Source organism: Callithrix jacchus, chromosome 6 (genome assembly GCF_049354715.1).
Source record: "Callithrix jacchus isolate 240 chromosome 6, calJac240_pri, whole genome shotgun sequence".
NCBI classification, from domain to species: domain Eukaryota; kingdom Metazoa; phylum Chordata; class Mammalia; order Primates; family Cebidae; genus Callithrix; species Callithrix jacchus.
Genome location: NC_133507.1, coordinates 108,962,400 through 108,986,142, shown reverse-complemented (window position 1 = coordinate 108,986,142; position 23,743 = coordinate 108,962,400). Strand labels below are relative to the sequence as shown.

General features: G+C 38.0%; 1 protein-coding gene across 1 annotated transcript in view; it reads right to left on the bottom strand.

Moving 5' to 3' along the window:
* Positions 1–23,743, bottom strand: part of CNTNAP5 (contactin associated protein family member 5) — an 875,887-nt gene that overhangs the window by 671,056 nt on the left and 181,088 nt on the right. The window contains exon 2 of the mRNA XM_008999044.5: positions 20,181–20,285. Coding sequence (XP_008997292.1) covers positions 20,181–20,285 — 105 coding nt within the window. The remainder of the gene's footprint in view (positions 1–20,180; positions 20,286–23,743) is intronic.

The following is a 23,743-nucleotide window of genomic DNA, read 5'->3' as shown; positions in this document are numbered from 1 at the left end:
GCCTTACGTGCGCTCTCTCTGATTATTATATTCTTCCTTTCTTCTCTTCCTTGTTTTAGTGTTCTTTCATTGCCTTCTCTCTCCTCTACTCTGAATATTTATTATGAACCTACCATGGACAAGATATTGTACTACAGATACAAAGATGAAAGGACACTGACTATGCCTTTGAAGAATATCAGTCATTTATTCAGTAGATGTTTGTTGAGCACCAGGAGCATGCTGGGTGCTGAAGAGAGATAGAGATACTGACAAAAACATTTAATGTGATATGAAAGAAACCCTCACAAGAGGTAAACAGCAGGTGCACAGAGCACAGAATGCCTCAGGAGCTGATCAGAGAGGTCTTCTAGAGACAGCAATAGTAGAGCTGAAACCTGAGGTAAGTGCGGCCATATCCCAGGAAAAAAATGGGGAATGTTGGATGGAGATCAGTCAGGGAAGAGGGCATGACATACACCAAATCTCAGAGGCAGGACAGAGTCTCTAACATTCCTGGATCCTCGTGGGGTTCAGTATACCTGACACGCAGGGACATTCTGACACACATACAAAAACTGTTTTTGGCCCTAGAGTTTTGTATTGGTCACATCTGAAGTTTCCAGAAGATCAGTATTAGTTCTCTCTTAGTTGGAAGACTTGTAGCCTAAATTTTCTGTTTTCATTTTACATAGGAATAAAAAAGACAATATTCACTTCTACTGATCTCAGATCTCACAAATCTTCTGCAGCCCGAGTGGGAGCTATTCCAGACTGTCTTATGCCATGGGTAGGGATAGCATGGAAGCAACTCAGGACGTCAGGTAGGGAGAGGTAATTGAATTTTTAGTTTAGGAGACTTAATCAATAACCTTTTTCTTTCAACCTATGTCATTGAAAACCATTTTAGCGATGTCTCAGTACACTTTCTCACCACCTTGGAAGGAGTCATTTGGACATCTCCTTGGTAACTGAGAGCTTTCCCGAGCCCCTGCTCCCCATGCAGAGTGTCTCATAACGCAGGACTGCAATGCAGAGTGATAGAGGGCATAGATACAATTCTATTCTATCTTTAAGGACAGTATAACAGAAGACTTTAAGGTACATCTTAAAAATTGTGGTTGATTTTCTTCAGTAAACAGCCAGTCCTTAGCAGCTTTTGTTTGAGAAAATTTTTTTTTTGTTTTTTTTCCTCACCCTTTCTGAGAAGACTCAAATGCAGGAAAGAAGGGGAAGAGAATGTGCTCAGCATTTACTGTGGAATGTGTTTTATTAAGAGTTTTGTATGCATACAGTGGCAGATGTAACAGATATTAACCAATACCCATTCTCTCTTCCTTCTGTGGTAATAGAATTGCAGAGGGTGCATGGCTTCATGGCAGTTTTCAGCTTTCCATAATTTTATATTTATGGCCACATATAAACTTCTCTCCAATAAGAATGTGAATGGGAATAAGATGTGCTACTTCCAGGCTAGCATCCCCCTTCTCCACTTGCTTTCTTCTTCCACCACTGATGGATGCAGCTGACAACAAGATCTAGATGATGGCAGAATCACAGCATGGAAAGATCCTGGATCCCTGCATCATCACATGGAGGAAAGCAATTGCCTACTTGAACACATTCACCTAATAGATCAATGAGAGCTAACTACCTATTGTGCTTAAGTCATTGATCATTGAACTCTATCTGACACTGCAATTTTGCCTATTTGAATAAATATACAATATCCTTTTAAGTAAATAGCATTATCTCCATCATAAAGTTGAGGAAACTGAAATCCAGCAATTTAGAAAATTTGGCATCCAGGATTAAAACATAGGGTAAATCCAGCTATTTGCAATCATTCCTCAACAGAAAAAAAGTTTATTAAACTTTAGAAAATTAGTAAGGAGGAAAATCACTGGAAGTGGGTATCTGAGCAGAGATTCTGAGGTGCCAGATCCAGGAGTACCATTTATCATTCAACTCTGTCTTCCTCAACATGTTCACAATTCCGAATGCCCTCTGCCTTTCTCTAGCTTCTCAAAACTGACAGAGAGGCTTATAGAGAGGAAGATTTTACATTTCCAAAAATCCAAAATTATTCTAAACCTATTTTTCAATTTCTAGTGAATGTCTTCTGCTGCCCAGTTCATGAGGCTGCATTCTTTCTAGGTAAAAAAATAAAAATAAAGAAGTTGTTGAAATGATATTCTCTCAAAAATATTAAAACATGTTAGAAAATTAATTTACATGGTAATTTTGTCTCAGTGGTTAATGTATAGTGATTTTATACTTTTCTGATTTTTACATATGACATAACTTACGTTATCAACATGTTCTATTATAAGCTGAGAATCTTATTGCTCATATGTGATTTATTGCATAAAGAATGTGTACAGCAATTTGGGAGCTGATGGTGTAATATAGAACTTTTGATGTTTCTGTGACCATCACTAATTTTAAAATGAAAAATTTTAGACCTCAACTATTTACCTTTTACCCTCAATACAACTAGACCTCCTCATCATGCTTTAAAGTCTTTTCTTCATCTACTATAATTAGCATATGATAAGAACTTACATGATGAATGAAAGCAAGGAACTAAAATGTTTTGCAAATTACAGAATAACAAAAGACTCATCGAAACTAAGCCAAACCAAAACAAACCAAAACAAAATAAATAGAGAATAATTTAGCATTGAAATGATTTCTGCAAATTTGTCTAAAGAAAATCACATCCCCCTTTTGCCCACAGTAAAAAAACTTAGCTTATGAATCTCCCCCAAATTAACCAAAATGGAATAGTTGTTGCTAGCATTCATTAACACATCACGTTAAAATTTTTCTGAGTCCAAGAGCTTCAGCCAAAGCTCTTAAAATGGAGGGATGCTATCTGGGTGATAATTGCTGAGGACTCTTTCCTGCTGTTGAAGATGCTCCCCGCATTACAGCTAATAGGGAAGACACCCAGGGTTGCAATGGTTGCTATGGCAAACATTTTGTTCTTTCCACCAACAATAAATGTGTTTTCACAAATGATGAGAGTAGCCTGAAGAAACTATTTGTAGTTGCTGTAAAGACATATAGCACTCACCCTAGCTTTCTGTTTCGGAATTATTCTGTAAATTGGGGGTACAACGTATACACAAATAAGTGCATTTGGCAAGTTGAAGGCGTTAACTAAGGCAGTGCTGTCTGTAATTTTGGCTGATGTATCAAAGGCTATTAACTACAAAAAGATCCTATAAACTCTGCTGTTTAAATTTAAAGGGTATTTAACGGAAGTTTACATTTAAAGGGAAAACTTGCATTTAAAGAAAAAATAATCTCACATTAGAGAGCATCTGGAATTGTTGAAGTGTTTGACAAACACAGGATCCAAAATAATTTGGAGGTGATGTCTTAGCTATTTCTAGCATACACCAACCCTCATACTCCACAGACTGTATTACTTGACTTTGGAGAAAAAGATGGAACAAACAGATGCTGGACCAAAATTCAGGAGATCTTGTTCAAGACCCAGTTTTCCTCCTCATGTGAGACTAGATGAGAGGTTCTCAAATGAGCTCCATCATGCAAACAGACTAGCTGGCAGCATTCCCAAGACCATAAACTAGGAAAGAGTAATGCAGGAGCTCTAGACCCAGGAAACCTGGATCCAGCACCCAAGGTCTTCCGTGGGCTACAAGTGACCCTCAAGTGCACCAACAAATCCCTCCAGTCCTTGTCCTCCTGCTTCTTCACAAGAGCAATTCTCACTAGAAACATAATTCACCTTGACATTGTTTCCAGTATATCAGTTGATTCTCATGGAAATTAGCAATAGTATTTATTTATTGTTTTTCATTTTTTCAAACCCTCAATGGGCCAAGCAGCTAACCCAAGTGTATGGCTAAAGACTGCAATCCAACCCAGTTTTAATTTCAATAGTAACCAACACCTTAAGCAAGCAAGAATAGTCTTGTATGGAGAATTCTAAGCAACGTTTTAAGAAAGAAAAAAACAGATCTCCTGCCTCTCGGTCACTCCGTGCTCAGTTCTGTATACCAGGGCACATTGCTAATGCTGAGGTCGAGACTGCACACACTGGGGTAGGCTGTAAGCCTGAAGCAGAATAACCAGCAGAAAATGCAGAGATTCCTCACTTTCTACACTTATATCCACTTCTAACTCCAAAAGGGGAATAATAATTGATTGATGTCATACATTGGAAATTGGCACATAACAGATTATATACAGGTCTCTGCAAAAGGATAGTTCACAACTGTCTTTCAAAAAAAGAGAATACATTTAGTCCAGGATCAATTGGAGCTAAAAGTGCCATACAAACACATCGCATTTTCACACCTAATCTTTTGTTGTTGTTTTTTAACATGGAGTCTTGCTCTTGTGGCCTGGCCTGGAGTTCAGTGATGCGATTTTGACTCACTGCAACCTCCACCTCCTGGGTTTAAGGGATTCATCTGCCTCAGCCTCCTGAGTAGCCAGGATTGTGGGCACCCGCCACCACGCCCAGCTAATTTTTATATTTTAAATAGAGACAGGGTTTCACCATGTTGGCTAAGCTGGTCTCGAACTACTGACCTCAGGTGATCCACCTGCCTCAGCCTTTCAAAGTGCTGGGATTACAGGAGTGAATCACTGTACCCGGCCACACCTAATTTGTTTTAAACACACAGTCTGGACATTTTCTTTAAAGCCTAAAATAAACTCTATAGGAAATAAGTTTCCCAGGCAGGTACTTCTGTCTTCCAGAATGTCCTATAAAACTAAAGTCATATTCCCACAATTTACTGTGAGGCTAGCTTGAATCACTAGCCGCATCTTTCATTATTAAACAGTTGGAGCCTCTGTAAGCAAAAGTTCTAGATTTTTTTAGGGACACAGCTATCTGCTAATGATAATGAATAACAGAAAGAGGCTCTGCCATAAATATTGAACATTATGCAGTATGTGTAACAGCAATAACAGCATTCACAGACATGCTTGTAGGGCTCAGAAGGGCTTCCTGCTCCTCCCTGTAAAACAGGATCTCCCATGTGTAATAAGACTTGTGGCTAGGCAAGGATCTTTGAAGAGGGAAGCTGTTGGCAAGAATTGTGGCACAATCTTTCTGCCCTGGGCAGGTTCAGGAGGGCCTAGCTGTTGCAGCCTGGTCCAGGCCAGGCCTCCTGAACTTCCATTTCCACATTAATTTAGGGACTAAGCAATTAACCAGGTAAAAATAAAGTGGGAACTCACGTCTGCAATCCCAGTACTTTGGGAGGCCAATGTTGGCAGATCACCTGAAGTCAGGAGTTCAAAACCAGCGTGGCCAAGATGGTGAAATCCCATCTCTACTAAAAATGCAAAAATTAGGAAGACCTGGTGGAGCATGCCTGTAATCCTAGCTACTCAGGAGGCTGAGGCAGGAGAATCGCTTCAACCTGGGAAGCAGAGATTTCAGCCGGGCAAACAGAGTGAGACTTCATCACAAAATAAATAAAGTTGAAACTTGCCAAAACACCATGTGGAATGCAGAAAAGATAAAAACCTGTAAAAAAAAAAAAAAACCTGGAGTGACCCTGATTGAGACCAGTCTGCAGAAAACAACGAAGGAGGTTTTAAGATGAGGTTCATGTAGCAGAGGGGTGAGTTTGAATAAGAATCACACGTGGTTATCATAGTTGATGGATGCCTAAAGATTAATGTCTAGGGAGAGTGGTTCTGTGTATGACTTAGTTTGGGTTTCCCAGAAGACAGTTATGAAACAAGGATTTGAATGCAAGTAGTTCATTTGGGAAGTGATCTTAGGAATATGAGAGCACAAAGGAAAGCCAACTGATGGGGCATCATCAGGCTACCGTGCCTGTAAGTGAGCTTCATCCCATTGGGATAAGAAGCATCTTAGGGTTTTCTCATTTGAGTGGGAGGGAGTTGGGGTTTTTCTGTGCCAACATGGTCAAGTATCAATTGAGTGCTTCTGGAGAGCAGGATGGCATCTAAAGCACAGAGAGAAACACTGAGAGGAGAAGATGTGTTATTAGGATTGAAAAGGGTCCTGTTGAGGATGTTTTTACGTCTCTATCCAGATCCTCTCTAGCAGGTGAACTCATCCCCTAGCTGTGAGTGCTGGACCACAACTACACCTATCCCCTTTTCCAGAGATTTGTCCTTGGCCAAAGAGAAGGCTTCTTGCCTAGGAGCTGTCACTTCCCCTGTCTCCAACTCAGCCAGTATCAGACTGATAGAAAGTTCAAAAGATCGGTCCCAGTGTTTCAAGGCATGACAGAATTTTTAGCATAGTCTGAGGTTTAGAACTTCTTTGTGGCATCTGAAGGAACTGTGAATTCAGCGGAGACTAGACCCTTGCTAGCTTTCCCCTCTGCCTTATCCTACTTCCCTCATGCCCTATCTCCAGAGAGCATTGCCCCAATAATCACTTCAACAAGAAGTCCCCTCTCTTTCAGCTTCCAAGATGCTGGCTTTTGGCTGAAATGGTAAAGTCTGGGGGATATAGGTACCAACAGCCTCTGAGACAGTGTGTGCACCTGGCTTCATGCTGGTGTCTCTGCCAGTGTCTGTAGTGAGAAAGCTGTGTTCTTGTTTTGAAAGATGCTCATAACTCAGACAGTTTTGCTGATATCCTCCAATAAATATCTTCCCTTTGGAAAAATGGAACAATCCATTTCCTGGTGGAGTCAGAAAGGAGGTCTGTCTGCCTGTTTCATAGTTCTGAAGTTATAAAAGAAGTGAGAGGGCTCGGCCAGAGGTCAGTCTGGGCTGGGAAGATTTGGAGTTCAGTCCCAATATGGATATTCCAGATTCATGACCATACAGACCAAGGGCTGATTCACATGCGCATAAAAACACCCAGGCGTTTTAAAAAACTTAGATGGGAGGGTCATGTATATAAAACTTAATGGTTTTAAAACTAATCGTTCAATATGGCAGTGATACTTAGATTTAAATTTAATTAAAAAAAAATATTGCCTTAGTCACAGTAGCCACATTTAAATGCTCAGTAGCCATGTGTTGCTAGTGGTTACTTTGCATAGCACAGTTTTACACATTTCCATCCTAGAAGAATTTTCTATTGGCTACTGCTGCTGTAAAATTTATAAAATGAGTAGAAGTTCAGTTCCATGTTAACTTGGCAAATCAATACACTCTAACTCTACCCATCTGCTGCTCAGGCCTAAGAGATTGTTAGTGGATTCCAGTGGATTATGTGTTCCTGATTTCATATATATATATATATATATATATATATATATATATATAATTCTAGATATGAGTAAAACAGTGTAAAAAATTTAGCAGCAAGGTAAAACAGTGTTGCTGTTTTTAGGCATGTAGAGAAAAGTTACCTTCCCAAGATAATCAGAGGAAAAAGGGAGAACTGGAATTGAAAGTCATTGGAAACTGCAGATCTCGTATTGCTGACATTACCACTTATTATACTATTATTGCTATTTTTGTCATGAGCAACATACTATGCACAGTTGAGCATATGACATTTAACTTAAATTCTTGGAGGAATTTTCTTTTGAAAGAGAGCATCTGGTTGAATTCTGGTGTTTTGAGTTTAAAAGGTCACTTTCTACCTTGTGACTGACTTTAGACAAGTAATTTCTCTACTTCTATACAAAAGGTATGGTCAGTGTCACCATACAAAGGATAAGATAAAAAAAATGTCCACTCACAGGCATCACAACTATGGACACAAAATGATTAAATATGAGTGAGTTGAATTGTATTACTCTGAAAGAGAAGGAGAAAAAGAAAAAAGAAAGAAAGGAGAGAGAAGAGAGAGAAGGAGAGAGAGAAAGGGATAGAATAAGTATTTACAGACATGGTTGATTATTCTCTTACTTCATATCGGATGATTAATCTAAATTCAGTGATGGTAAATCCATTCTCTTTAACTATGATTGTTTCAGGACTGGACAGATGACCAAATTATAGCTGCTGATGAAATAGGAAAGGGTGATCCTGGGTCTTGGGTCCTTGAAGAGTTTCAGTGCTGTAAGAAGTGGTTCCCAAACTTTTGTGAGCCTCAGACTAACTTAAGAAACTTGGGAAAACATAGATTTCTACTGCCAGAGTTTCTAATTTAGTAGGTTGGTGTGAGTCTAGATAATCTACATTTCTATCAAGTTCCTAAGAGATGTTCATTATGCTACTGTTCCAGGGCTCACACTCTGATAGCTTAAAAAACAAGCCACAGGAGGTCGTGGTCTCATTGATTCCCAGAATGTTGTGAGTCTGGCTGAGATATTGGGGAAGCGTATGCTGCCACTGAGGATGGCACTGTTGAATTAAATCTGCGAGTCCTGGAGACTGCCCTTTTTGAGATTTTTTTCTTTTGTTTTAATAATTAATTTTTAGCTTTAATCCTATTGTAACATAAAAAAAACACACATACAGAAAGTCTCACAAAATTAATATTTAGCTTAATAATCTATTACAGGGTACAGATCCTTATAACCACCCTGTTCCAGAAATAGAAATATGAATGCCTTTGAATCTTTATGTGACTAATCTGAATAACTGAATATTTTTCAACCAGTGTGAATTGGATTTTCTGTTATTTACACACAGAAGTACACTAATAAAGATACCCCAGAATGCTTTCTGAATGCTGTGGATATCTTTGTAGAAAAGATTCACTAGAAGCCAGTCCTTAGCAAAACAAATGATAAACATTCTTTGATAAAATCAGAATTTTTAACGAAACATATTTGTTGGTTAGAGAATTAGTCCAGGCCGAGCTCCATGACTCACTCCTATAATCCCAGCCCTTTGGGAGGCTAATGTGGGCGGATCACAAGGTCAACAGATAGAGGCCATGTGGCTAACATGGTGAAACCTTATCTCTACTAAAAATACATAGATAAGCTGATCGTTGTGGCATGCACCTGTAGTCCCAGCTACTCAGGAGGCTGAGGTAGGAGAATCACTTGAACCCAGGAGGCACAGGTTGCAGTGAGCTCAGATCGAGCCACTGCACTCCAGCCTCGTGACAGAGGGAGACTCCGTATCAAAAAAAAAAAAAAAAAAAAAAGAACAAAAGAGAGAAAATTAAAGTCTAGACATGATCAACCAATTGCATCAATGAATATGACTGAAATAAGCAGAGTGAGATACTCAGGAGAAATGAGGAGGAGATCACCGTAAAATGATTCTGCAAGTTGCAAATCTGGAGAAAGATGAACTAAAAGATTATATCAACTCCAATTTTCTGGTTCATTGGTATTTGTTATGTTACCATTTTCACTTCACATGGAGAGTCCAGTAAGCCTGAACTCATCTTTTTAAGGACATTTCCATGATGTTTAAGTGAAAGACTTCTAGAGAGGTAAACATATCCAGGAAACTCCTTCTAACTATTCCTGGTTAGACAAAGGAAAAACACGTACCATACAATATTCTGTTTGAACGCATCTTATTTCCTCCTAAATGTGACACACACTGAAAACATTGTAAATTGCCATTGTAAACTGCCAATTACTGGGCAAATATAAGTCACTAATAACCATGCTCTTAACTCTATTATTATATTTTTGTTCCAATGTTTTAAGTTAAATTCAATGAACTAATGAATTAAAGAAGCTGTTGTCTCTTTGAGAAGTGTTAAGAAACACCGAAGTGGGAGTTCACTGCATTTCATGGAGTGCTACTTAGAAGTCATCTTAACCTGGCCCTTCAAAGGAAGTGACTCGCAATCAGAAAATAATAATAATAATAGTAAATGAAGGATGAAGTACACAGATTTCTCTTCTTTCTTGGCACTCTTTTTGTGCCAAATGGTGATGTTTAAATCTTTCAAGTATCAGCAAGTAAAAAGTTTTCTACAATCCCTTTTCTTCTCCTCCTTGTCATTTGGTTCTGCAATTAGCCAGCTGAATAGAAGGCTATCACATTGGATTTGTCTCCATCTGAGACAGGGTCCCAAGGCTCCTATTAAATAGCAGAAGGTTTCTGTTCTGTATCTTTCAATGATCTATAGCTGTCCTAGTAAAAGAAGAGGTCTGGGGCACTGTTTAACTATCCAGGTCAAGGTTAGTTTTTCCCTCAGGCATATTAGGCCACAGTTTGATTTTAGGGGCAAGAGGCAAGATATACAGATTTCTCTTTCTTCCTTTATGTCTAAAAAAAAAATCTATTCTATGTAGTTAAAATGCTGAGAACCCTAAGGGAATGCCAAAATTACCTGAAAGCTAATTATGTCAAGAGCACCTTTATTCGTACTAAGATCTCACATCAACATGAATTAATGGGTGTAGACAAACCTAGATTCAAATTCAAGCATGACCAAAATTAGCTGTGTAGTTTTGGGCCACTGACTTAACCTCTCTGACTCTGTTTCCCCATCTTAAAAAATGAGAAGAATACCAGAGTACTAAAGTGATGACAGGAATGAAGAACCAAAGCTTTTGACCCAGTTCCTTCTTTATAATAACTCAGCCAATTTTGATTTCTTTCTACTCTCTCTTACCCCTAAGATGCAGAAATAAATCATAGAGGTGAGAACTGAAAGAACAAAGGTTTAGTGATACTCTAGATTACTACATCTCAAATTTCAATTTGCAGATGCTTGAGCTGTAAAAGAATGGGTTCTGATCCGGGAGTTCTGGGTGGAAGTCAAGATTCTGCATTTGTAACAAGCTTCTGGTGGATGTCCCAGGTTCTACCCACCATACACAATTCAAGTGGGGAGTGAGAGTGTGATGCACCAGAGGAAAGCATAGACCTGGATGCCTACCATGCCTGGGGCAGCTGGAACAGCACACAGGACAGGAAAGGTGCTGAAAAGAGAAAAGGGTGTTTCACAGGGAGAGGGGGTATCCAGTGATGAATTTCTGCATAGCTTACTGTCTTTTAAAACAGATTAGAGGCCGGGCACAGTGGCTCTTATTTGTAATCCCAGCACTTTGGGAGGCCAGAGCTGGTGGTTCACCTAAGGTCAAGAGTTCTAGACCAGCCGGACCAATACGGTGAAACGTTGTCTCTACTAAAAATTTAAAAATTAGCCAGGCGTGGTGGCATGCCCCTGTAGTCCCAGCTATTCAGGAGTCTGAGACAGGAGAATTGATTGAACCCAGGAGGTGGAGGTTGCAGTGAGCCTAGATCATGCCATTTCACCCCACCTGGGTGACAGAGCAAGACGCTGTCTCAGATAAATATAAATATACACACACACAGACAGACAGACAGACACACACACATACACACACACTATATATATATATAGTAAAACAGATTAGATTAGATCTATATGCTGTGGGGCTTAACAAATCCGGATAGAAGACTAGTGCTGTCTCCAGAGAGCGGACGTTGTAGTGTTGCTTGTGAAATTCTATTCCCAGGATTTTCACCTTGAAATCTGGAACAAGTCCCTAGACAGCTGATATGCTAATTGTACTAATGAACCCTGATTTCTGCTTGCTTCCAACCCTCATCTCCTCATGGATGGCCTGATAACATCACGATGAAAACCAACTTCAGAAGACCTTTAGGGTCCTTAGCATTTTGTAACCAGTGCTGCCCAAGGGGGTGGTGTGGGGGGTGGTAAGTGTGCATGGAATCTGTTCCAAAGGGAGAGGTAAGGATTTAAAATCTTTTTATCCATCCATGAGCCCAGGAAGCTGAAAATGTCTTGACAGAAGAAATCATATTCTCCATGGCAACAAAATTGTTATGCTAGAAACACACAATCTCAACTTACACAGGCAAGCATCTCAAAAAATATATTGAATGAGGAAGATGGATTAAAATTTCAAGGAACAAATGATAAACATAATTGTTTGCAAACTCTATTTGGAAAACAACCACCATGAGATAGAAAAATACAAACCTCTCCTCTCATGGGGCCAAAGACGTCTATTTCTATTTTCCTTTTAATCATCTAAAGTAACTTAAATCCTTCCCCTCATTTTCAAGAAGGCCTAACCCACAACTCCGTGGCTTCGTGCTATACCACCAGTCCTTGTACTTCCTGCTGACAGTAAGTGCTTCTCCGAAGCCCAGCTGACTCTAATGCCCAGATCAAAAGCTTTCCTGCCACAAAACAAATCACATTTGACAAAGACTGATCCGTCCTAAGCCACAATTATATAGATTGACTTGGCAACCTAAGTTAATGGTGATCTGACCTCCAGCTTAATGTATTTTGTGGTGGTTTTTTTTCTAAAAGTTATTAGTTCCCTTTCTTGCTTTTCATTTGTTTTGTGTGTGATGAGATGAAGGCTGTAGCGTGTGTAGAAGTGAGAGAACAAAAATTCTATTTGGCAAATCCCTTCTATCGATGAAATCGCAGAATGGAGACTATTACGGTTGGGTTTTAACTATTAATCCCCTCCTCCAGTGTTGAATTGCCCAGACCTTTACTGGCACAGCAATACCTACAGGCCAACGGCTGTTTCCAAAGGTGTGCTTTCTCTCAGAAAAATTAGTTTTTCATTGATGGAACTCATTAAACTTGGTTTACTTAGGATTGAGGGAGTTCATCGGATAACATTTACCCAGCACATTTTTTCTTTAGTCTTTCTTTCAATGTTTGAGTTGATCTCTTCTCCTGCCATGGGAAACTGATCAGCTGTGCACACTTCCTTACAGAGTATAGGGCAGACATGTGTCTACCTCAGATCTGAGCACACGTGAGAGTAAAGTTTCCCTAGTCATTTATGTTTAATGTTTGCCAAAGTTTCATATAATTATCAAGGGACTCAGCAATTTTCAGTGGTGCCCAAAACCTTGCAGGGGAGTTCATCAGTGTGAAATAATTCAGCAGTGATGAGGTACGAGGATATTATTGAGTATACGCTGTCTTTTTGAGGGGGATTTTATACTGTGAAAGTCATGGGTTTTATAATTTAAATTTCATCTTGAGTGGGATACCCAGTCGGACACCAGGATGTTCCTTGACAAGAGTGTTGGAAGGCTGAACAGTGTTGGGCAGAAGAAATTCACTAATCACTGTGATAAATGAACCAGTGAATAAATGAATGTTAAGAAAAAACTATCTAAAACTTGGAAATCATAAGAAAATATAGTATGACCTTTCAACATCGTCCTGGAGCAATTTTAAACAAATCCATTTAATGATTATTTAATTCTCTAGAAAAATGAACCTGCCATTTTGTTGGCTAGTTCCTGGTTGGTTAGAGCTTAGATACCGTGAAGTTGTCACAAGCTAACTCATAAATGTGTGTCCAATAAAGAAGATATAATCCCCAAGTTTTATAACCCTGTAAGACATTGCGATGGTTAGTATTAGGTGTCAAGTTGACTAGGTTAAGGAATATCCAGACAGCTGATACAGTGTTATATTTGGATATATCTGTGAAGGTGTTTGTGCACAACACTGACATTTGAATCAGTGGAAAGATTCACCTTCAACAATGTGAGCAGGCACCATCCAATCCGTTGAGGGATCAGAGAGAACAAAAAGGCAGAGGAAAGGTGAATTATCTTTCTCTTTCCTGGGGCTGGAATATTCATCTTCTTTTGCTCCTGGACATCCAGGTTCTCGGGTCCTTAAGCTCTGGGACTGATTTCAGTGGTCCCTAATTTCTCAGGCCTTGGGCCTCGGAGTGAGGGTCACACCACCCCATTTCTCAGATCTTTGGACTCAGACTGAATTGCATCACCAGATTCCCTCTTCTCCCACTTACAAACAGCATGTCATAAGACTTCTGGGCCTCCATAATAATCATGCAAGCCCATTTTCATAATAAATATTTTTATATACATATATGTCTCCCATTGGTTCTTTTCCTCTAGAGAATCTTGACTAATACATACATTAACTAGTTTTGTATCTACGTAGCAATTTTACTCCAATATTATTTTCTTCCACCTTCCCCCACCCTCACCAAGTGTCTCTGAATACACAGTTCCCAAAAATATTCTTTGAATTAGCTTTACCATGTTACTGGTTCCAGCCTTAATGAGTTAGACACACACACACACACACACACACACACACACACACACACACAATGTACTGACTTTATATTTGTATGAGAGCTATGAGTTTATATTTGTATGGGAACTGTGAGTTTATATTAGTATGAGGGCTATGTTTTTAACTTGTTGAAGATTATACTTTGACAAGTATTTATTGCTCACCTATTTTAAACTATTCCCTGAGGATTAAAATAGTGCATATATGTCCCAGTACCTACTCTTTGAGAGTTTAAATGCAATTCTGAATACATGTTTGTATTTGTGAGTGTATGAGGGAGGCAGTGTGTATGTAAAAATCTGGCATTTGAATATTGAGAAGGGGCAGGGATTTCGTGTTGAGTAGTAGAGCTGAAGGAGGCAGATTCACTGTACTCTTTTGGAAGAGAGAATAGATGAGGCTAAAGAAAGTAGGCTGCTGTGACTTTATCTATTAGCCAACCTGTTAGGGAAAAGAACATGCTGGCAGTTGAAGCGTTGAGGCAGAATACGACAATACACGGCCCAATGTATCAAACAAGGAAGAGTGGAGAAATACCTAGCACACTTAGTGATTGATCATTGCTTTCTAAAGTAAGTAATTCTTTTTTGGATCTGACGCTGCTATAGCTTGAAGGTTTGTCCCCTTTGAAACTCATGTTGAAACTTAAACCCCAATGTGGCAGTATTGAGAGGTGGGGCTCTTAAGAGTTGATTGATTAGCTCATGAGTATTTGGACCTCATAAAAAGATTAATCTATTCACCAATTAATGGATCAATGATTTAATGGATTAATAGGTTGTCATGGGAGTAAGGCTGATGGCTTTGTAAGATGAAGAAGAGGGACCTGAGCTAGCATGTTAGAGCACTCAGCCACCTTGTTATGTGATACCCTGGGCTGTCTCGTGACTCTGCAGAGTCCCCATAAGGAAGAGGACACTGACTAAATGTGGCCCCCTTGACCTTGGACTTCTCAGCCTCTATCACTATAAGAAACAAATTTCTTTTCTTCATAAATTACCCAGTTTTAGATACTCTTACATAAGAAACTGAAATGAGCTAAGATATCTAAAGCACAGACAACAAAGACAAAAATGAGCAAGTGGGACTATATCAAACTAAAAACCTTCTGTACAAAAAAGAAAAAGGATTAAAAAAAATTAAAAGGCAATCTATAAAATTGAAGAAAATATTCACAAACCAAATATCTTACAAGGGTTTAGTATCCAAGCATTTAAAGAACACATACAACTCAGTAGCAAAAACCCCCAAATAACCCAATGTAAAAACGGGCAAAAGACTGAAATGACATTTTTCCAAAGAAGACACACAAATGGCCATCAGGCACACAGAAAGATGCTCAACACGGCTAATCATCAGGAAAGTAGAAATCAAAAGCACAATGAGATGTCACCTCACATCCGTCAAGATGGATATTACGGAGAAGAAGGAGATAAGTTTTGGTGAGGAGGTGGAGAAAACAGAACACTTTTACATTGTTGCTGGGAATGTAAATTAATATAGTTATTACCAAAAACAGTTTGGAGGTTTCTAAAAAAGTAAAATGAAACTACCTAAAATTCAGCAATACCACTACTTAGTATATAACTGAAGGAAAGAAAATCAGTATCTGAAAGAGATGTCTGCAATCCAGTGTTCATTGCAGCGTTAGTCACAGCAGCCAAAATATGAAAGTGACCTAGGTGTTTCTTGATTAATAAAGGGATAAAAATTATGGCATATATACAGTAGAATATTATTCAGCCATAAAAAAAGAAATCCTGCCACTTCCAACATCACAGATATAAGCCTAGTGGGCATTGTACTAAGTGAAGTGATCCAGGCACAGAAAGACAAATGCTGCATTATCTCACTTCTGTGAGGAATCTGAAAAACAAACTCAGAGAAGCAGGGAGTAGAACAGTGGTTGACAGGCACTGAGGTGTGAGGAAAATGAGGAGATGTTGGCCAACGTACAAACTTGCACTTGTAAAATAAGTACATTCTCTGAGAATAATTGTACAGTGTGGTGACAGTAGCTAATAATACTCAATTGTATGCTTCACTCTTGTTAAGAGTAGATCTTGTGTTCTCAAAGGATAACTACATGAGGTGGGTGATGTGTTAACTAACCTGATTGTGTTAATCATTTTGAAATGCATACATATATCAAATCACCACTTTGAACACAGTAAATGTGTACAGTTTCTTTGCCAATTATGCCTCAGTCACATAGGAGGGATGGAAGTTAGTGAACTAATAAAAATGACACACAGCTTTCCCTGTCTAAAACACTGAAGTTATTCTGGCTTTCTGGGCAGGACGGTGTTGTTGTGCTGTGGCCAAGAGCATGGCCACGGGATTCAGATCTCTTGCGTGAAAGCCTGGCATGGCCATTGCTTTCCTCTCCATATCACCTATGAATCAGAGATCACAATGATATCTACGCAAGGGTAGTTGTAAGTATCGTATTGGTGTACCTTACGGGCTAGGAACAGCGAGGGCTCATGGGAAGTGCTCAATATAGTGGTGTTATAATTTTTAGTTGTGTGTTGCCAGGCTCAGCTTATAATGGGGAGGGGGGTGTTATTCTTAGGCACACAATCTCACCATCCAGAGAGAGGCTCCTTTATATCTGCACCTATATCTGACAGCATCCAAGATTTCAAACCATGTGGTAGAATTTACTCTTTTGGATATTTTCATGTAGTGCAATTTGCTCTTTTGGATATATTTTCTGTCTTTGTAAAACAACAGAGAAGCTTTAAAGGAAGACACATTAAAAAGGAGTGTTCGTTGAGACAGTGTTATAATTGCTTCTAAGCCATGTCCATGGACAGACAGGACATACGTTTGATCTTAAAAGGAAGAAAATAAATCAGTACTTTATACTGATATTTCCAACATAAATAAAAGTTATAAGTTTTCGTCTTACCTTTCTATATTTTATGTTTATCTATCCACTCATGAAACAAAATCTGTTTTTAATAAATGACTTTCAAGTTTTACCTTAATATGTTTGTATACCACATACACATACATTTGTATATCACAGCATATGCATGTATGTTACTATATCCACCTATATACACAAATATATTAATCCTGTTACATATGAATATATTTATATAACCAACCCTGTATATATCCACCTCTTTGTATATGAGAGACTCTGACTATATATATTCAACTATGTATTTGTGTATTACACATTTTAATCTATATATTGTATACACATATATATCACATAATGTGTTTATTATAGTATACACATATATCTAGACATAGTTAACAGAATAATTATATTGCTATTATTCTTATTAATGACAAATGTTAGCTGTTGATCAGTATCACAGTTTGTAATTGTATGGTAATGGTATTTTCCATGTCAACTCTTCATGAATACTGTTTGCACCTATTGCTGCCAACTATGTGTTAAGGATCTAAATCAATGCCTCACTTACACTAGATACTCAATAGTTATTAATTGAATGATTTTTTTACTCATGAATTCCTCCAATGTAGAACTTTGCAACTCTTTTTTCATTTTAGAATCACCTGGAAAGCTTTTGTTTATTTACTTTATCAATACCTTCTCTTGGGTCCCATCCAAGACAATTAAATCAGAATATAGGAAAAATGGGCTCAGGCAGTGCTCCCTGTAAAGCTCTCCAGGTGATTCAAAGGCACAGCCCTGGGATGAGAACCATTGATCTCATACCTCCGTGAGCCAGCGTTTAACTCCTGCTGAGGGCAGTGGTTGGGCCTCTGTGAGTAAAGGAGAGGCTGTCCCCTTGGGCATCTTGGATTATGCACTAGAGGATGAGTTCTAGGCCAGTGCATCCCAACTGTAACACTGTATCTTCTGCTTGGCCTTCCTGATTTAGACTTTTGTTGAGAAATGGAAAAGTGTACCTCTCTGTACATTCGTGCTAGCCTTGGGTTCAGGCCCTCAGATTCCCCATTGAGCAGAACCATTATAATAAGTTGGAGCAGAGACACTTGTACTCAGTATCAATATCTGTCTGTCAGAAAGAGAGCTTGACTGTGATCAGATCCACAACTTCTCCCAGAAACTGTCCAGGAGCTATTAGACAGTAATGGCTTTCTGCTGCCACACAATCTGGGTGGGATTGAGACAAATCCTTTCTCTGGAAGCCCTGTTGGAAACTGTGTTAAATTCTGCCGACTTGTGTTTCTTCCTGAAATGGAAAGTGGGCTTCCTGATCCAGTTTAGTTCTCTACCCTGCTGTGAGAAAGATATTTTGGATATGCAAGTCTGGTCTTCATCTGCACATAATGTTACAAGGCAGACATTCCTGGGCCATTTTGCAGATAAAAATCTGAAGTCAGAAGACATAAGTGACTTTCATACAGTCAGAGGGTTCTGCAGTGGAATAGCCAGCATTTGAACTGTGGTTGATTGATTAGTTTTTCAGTTTCTTTTCTTTGCCACTACTTCCCTTTTCAGTCTGTACTAGTGAAGTGATTTGTTAACGGGATAAATATAAACATGGACTTTGAATTCAGACAACTTAGGCTTGAATTCAAGCATTTCCCCTTTCTAACTTTGCTGTCTCGGGAAACTGATGCAACTTCTCTGAGCCTCAGGAACCTGACCTGAAGGTGAAAGATAAATAATGCTCATAATAGCTTTATTAGGACTAAATGTCATAATAAAACTAAAATGCTTAATCACATTTTTGGTACAGAATATTCAGAAAAGGCCATTCGTACAAAAGTTTAATTGAAATTTTTCCGTTGAATCTTTGATTGTTCATTTTTATGCTTTAGATTATTATTATTATTATTATTATTATTATTATTATTTTGAGACGGAGTTTCGCTCTTATTGCCCAGGCTGGAGTGCAATGGCGCAATCTTGGCTCACTGCAACATCCGCCTCCTGGGTTCAGGCAATTCTCCTGCCTCAGCCTCCTGAGTAGCTGGGATTACAGGCACGCACCACCATGCCCAGTATTTTTTTTTTTTTTTTTTTTTTTTTTGTATTTTTAGTAGAGACGGAGTTTCACCATGTTGACCAGGATGGTCTCGATCTCTTGACCTCGTGATCCACTGGCCTCGGCCTCCCAAAGTGCTGGGATTACAGGCGTGAGCCACCGGGCCCAGCCCAGAATATTATTCTTAAGTAGCTTTCTCAACAAAATAGTGGCACTTGCTAAATTTTAAATTACGAATCCCAATTTAATAGAAAACTGGTGAAATGAGGTCCAATACAACCAACCAACAAACATACAAACAAAAACTATAGATCAATCTCACTAACAATGGAGATTAAAATTATAAATTAAAGTGCTAACAAATTAAATTTTTTAGGGTGTGAAAAAAAACTCACAACAACTAATTAGACTTATTCCAGAATGCAAAGATGATTCAATGTTGCAAAAACTTACTAATGTAACCTACTTAAGGTATCAATAGAAAATATAGTCAAAAGTAAATAATATAAACTCTAACAAATCAGTAGATTTCTTTCAACTGCACATGTATTTTTATTGATCTAGAAAGTTTATAATATTTAGTAGATATTAAAATATTATCAGATATCTAAAAAGTTCTTATAAATTAAAATAATTCAAATCTTTTTCAGTATTTATCTACCTATGTATCTATGCATTATAAAAGTCAACATCCAAATCTGATTAAAACGTATCTGTCTAGATATCCAACACCATATTTGTTAACAGCATTTCATGTGAGAGATTAGTTAAGGGTGTGCTCCTACTTAACACAGATTTTAAAGATACACACTATACACTTATTCACAGTTATTTCTAGCTAGTAGAATAACAGTTCATTTATATTTTCATACTTTTAATTAAATTTTTTTGTATTTTAAAAATCAGACATATTAATTTTCAAGTGAAATTTGTTATTGAAAGAATAATTTCATAAACATAAATATTTTATTATAAAATATGTTTTGATATCTATTTATGTTAGATATGGAAATATCTTGCTCTGAACAAGGTATATAAAATATTAAATATAGAAAATGCTTCTTATAAAGTAATTTTTATAAAGGCCTCTTGTCATTATCAAAAAAAGATACTGTGGTTTGAGTGAACACAGTCAGCATACTTTGAATGAGTAATTATGCTGTGGAGGTAGGCTTACATTAGATTTTCATCTCTGTCCTCCTAAACCTTTTCCTGAAGACTGCTATTGGACATGATTTCAGTATTTGTGAGTACTCACTTTCTTCCATCTACCTATCGTGTAGTTATTTAGTGCGTGGCCTTAGGATTTCAGTCATCCTACTTACCAACTCTCCAGTTGAGTTGAGCTGGGCTGTGAATGCCAGTGAGGTCTGAGGAACTGGAAAAAGCCATTGGAGAGAGCAGGGATGCTAGTGGGTCATCACAGTTGTCTAAAAGATACGAGGAGAGAGGGAGAGAAACCAGATTCTATTAGTAAGAAATATTCCATGAGAAGAAAGGTTGAGAAATTAACTACCATCATTTATTAACCACCTGCTCTGAACAAGGTCAGGTACTTCCTGTTTCCATGTGTTATTGCATCTGCTCCTCACAGCAGCCCTGAAAGACAGGTCCAGCTTTCTTTCACAGATGGAGAAAATTAAGGTCAAAGATGTCAAGTAGATTGTCCAAGGTCTCAATGTTAGAAAATAGTGCAGCCAGAATTCTCACCCAAATTTCTCTGACTCAAAAACCCAACTATCTGCATTTTTTCAGTAAACCACTTGATCGAAGTCTCAGATTATTGCTATTGAGATTATTCTATAAGAAGGGAGATGACTAAACGGGAAAAAATGGTTTGACTACTCTCCCATCTTCAGTGGCTCCCATAATAATTGTGTCTCGAGGAGTAGGATAATTTAAAATGTCTTACTCCCAGTTGTGTGAAAGTCTTTAGAAAACAATTTACTTATTTTAAGAACTTGTATTTATTCCCTGAAGCAATAGTTAGTAGTCATAGATCTTGTATATCATGAATCTGATATTCACTTCAACAGCTATCCTTCCTACTTTTCCTAAATATGGCAAGTATTCTTTCTAAGGCTTTTTCCATGATGTCTAAATGTGGGACAGGGTGGGGCCATGAGCAAAGATGCTTGTATTGACCAGGTAGATATACCCCATCCAGGTTGACACTGATGTCCTGACCATCCAATCTCATGGAGAGGAACTGCTCTTCACTCGTACTATATTGTTGCCATGATTGAAATTTTTGTCATTCCTAAAATTCATGATAAGATTTAATGTCATGGTAACAATATTAAGAGGTGAGGCGTTTCAGAGATGATTAGCCCATGAGCGTTCCACAATCATTGGATTAGATTTGCTGCCTTAACAAAAGAGCTTTCAGGATTGGGTTCTCTCTCTCATTCTCTTGCCTTCTGCCATGTGATGATGCAACAAGAGAGCTCTCAATAATGCCAGAACATCGATATTCAGTTTCCTAGCCTTTAGAACTGTGAGCCAATAAATTTGTGTCCCTTATAAATTGCTCAGTCTCAGGCATTCTGTAATAGCAACACAAAATGGTCTAAGACAATTGATCATCTAAGTTTTTTCTAATAATTTACTTATCTATTATATTTTCCATTTGGTGGCACACACTTTATGGGGCCCTAGCAATGAATTTGATACATAACAAGCCTTTGATAAAGGTTTGTTGAAAGAATGGGATGGTGAGCTAATGGAATAAAAAAGGAAAGAATGGAAGGCAGGATGGATCAATCAATCAACCAATTAATCAACGTAATATTGCCAACATTATTTTCCTATATTTTGTCTTGTACACATTTAATTTTATAGGACAAATGTCCTATAATTTCATGACTTCATGAAATCTAGACATATGTCATTTAAAACAAATTTAAAATGTGTCTTTTTCTTTGAAGGTAAACTTCATGGTAGTAAAGTCTCTCAGAAAAAAATTGGTTTGAATTCTTTGTTTTTAAAGTGCACTTACAGAGAATTATGCTTGTTTATTTAACAAATTCTTACAGAGCAGTATTTCAGCTAATTGCAAAAAAATTAATTAGAAACATAAGGATTATTCTTCATTAAGTGTGTTAAAAAATCAACTGGCAAAGTGTATTTTGAGTTTTTCTCAAACACAAATGTTGAAAAATATTTTGAGGTATTTGACAAATGCAAAACAGAGCCAGATCCTCACTGAAGAAGAGTAACATAAAAATCACAGATATGGTGTCTTGGCAGTTATTGGTCATTTGGTGAATAGATCAGTACCATTCTACCTCTGGAAGAACATGCAGGTGACAGAAAGTGCATACGCACCTCAAAGCATTTGTTTAAAGACACACATTTGTTGCATTATTTATGTATTAGAAGACAATATATAATAATCACTTATTAAATTTTAAACAACATAAGGCAGATCTTGCATGTGCATATGCCTGTTTTGTCATCAAGAAACATCAGACAAATGCAGAAAAAAAGCGAGCCGCATAGGAACATACAAAGCACACACACACAAACACACACATATATAGCATCAACATGGTGTCTACATTCACAGGTGCATGCTAAGCCTCACCCATCCAGATGTGTAGGTATAACCATCCTCTTATTTCAGGTAACACTCTCTCCACCACTTAACAAGAATTCACAGCCTTTCTGACACTCATTTGCATGGCAAATGGTAGCTCTTTTTAAGGTAAAGTATTATAGCTATTCTATATAGTACTTATGTATTTATTAGACACTTAGCATGTATACAACTCTGCTCCTAGTTTTATTAGATTTTTATAGTCTTTTATGTGTGACTGATGAAATTTTTTAGTATTATACTCCTAACCCTAACTCTCCCCTAAATCTTTTCTTATAAAGTTTTTATTGTACAATTAGCAATCCATTTTTACAAATGCATATATTGTGTTGTAGCAGAATTGACTGTACTTCTGTATATGTTTCAAGGTTTCAAGTTAATTCAATCATACATTGCTTAAGAAACAACTCTGGAATTTATTCTCTTCTTTTTCTTTTTTTCTTTTTTTTTAGTAATCTTCATGTAAAAATGTAAATTGTTAAAATGATCATGGAATAGTAGAAGTAACCTAATCATTTCAAATTATTTCAGTCCAACAGACCACAAATGGTGGCTCACGCCTGCAATCCCAGCACTTTGGGAGGCCGAGGCAGGTGGATCACAAGGTCAGCAGTTTGAGACATGCCTGGCCAACATAGTGAAACCCCATCTTTACTAAAAATACAAATATTAGCCGGGTGTGGTGGTGGGCACCTGTACTCCCAGTTACTTGGGAGGCTGGGCAGGAGAATTGCTTGAATCTACAGGCAGAGGTTGCAGTGAGCTGAGACTGTGTCACTGCACTCCAGTCTGTGTGACAGAGAAAGACTCTGTCTTAAAAAAGAAAAAAAAGACTCTGTCCAAACAATATTATACAGTCTCGTTTTGTGCATATTCTCAAAGAGGCAATCAGGATAGGTTTGGGTAAAATGGAATCTAGACCTCAAGGAGCGCAGAGGCCATTGAGAATATAGATATGTAAACAAATAAATAAACTGATAAGGAAATTTAGGAGACTTTCACTATGATCACACCAAGCTAGCAAAATTAGAATCGATCAGTACAGACTCTCAGAAAAGTGGATTTTTGGTTCTTCCAGACCTGTACAGTCCTCTCCATTACAAGGTGCTGACCTCCAGGAGAACTAAAGTTTCCAGAGCCCATTAGCCTGTGGCAATAATGCCATTCCCCACTCTTCGTTTTCTCCTTTGAAAGATGTCTACCTTGTGTCTCGGTTTCTAGGAACAGTGGCTACATTTCGGAAATTAGTAAATCTATAAAAAACAATCTATGCTAATGGAAAGATCCAAG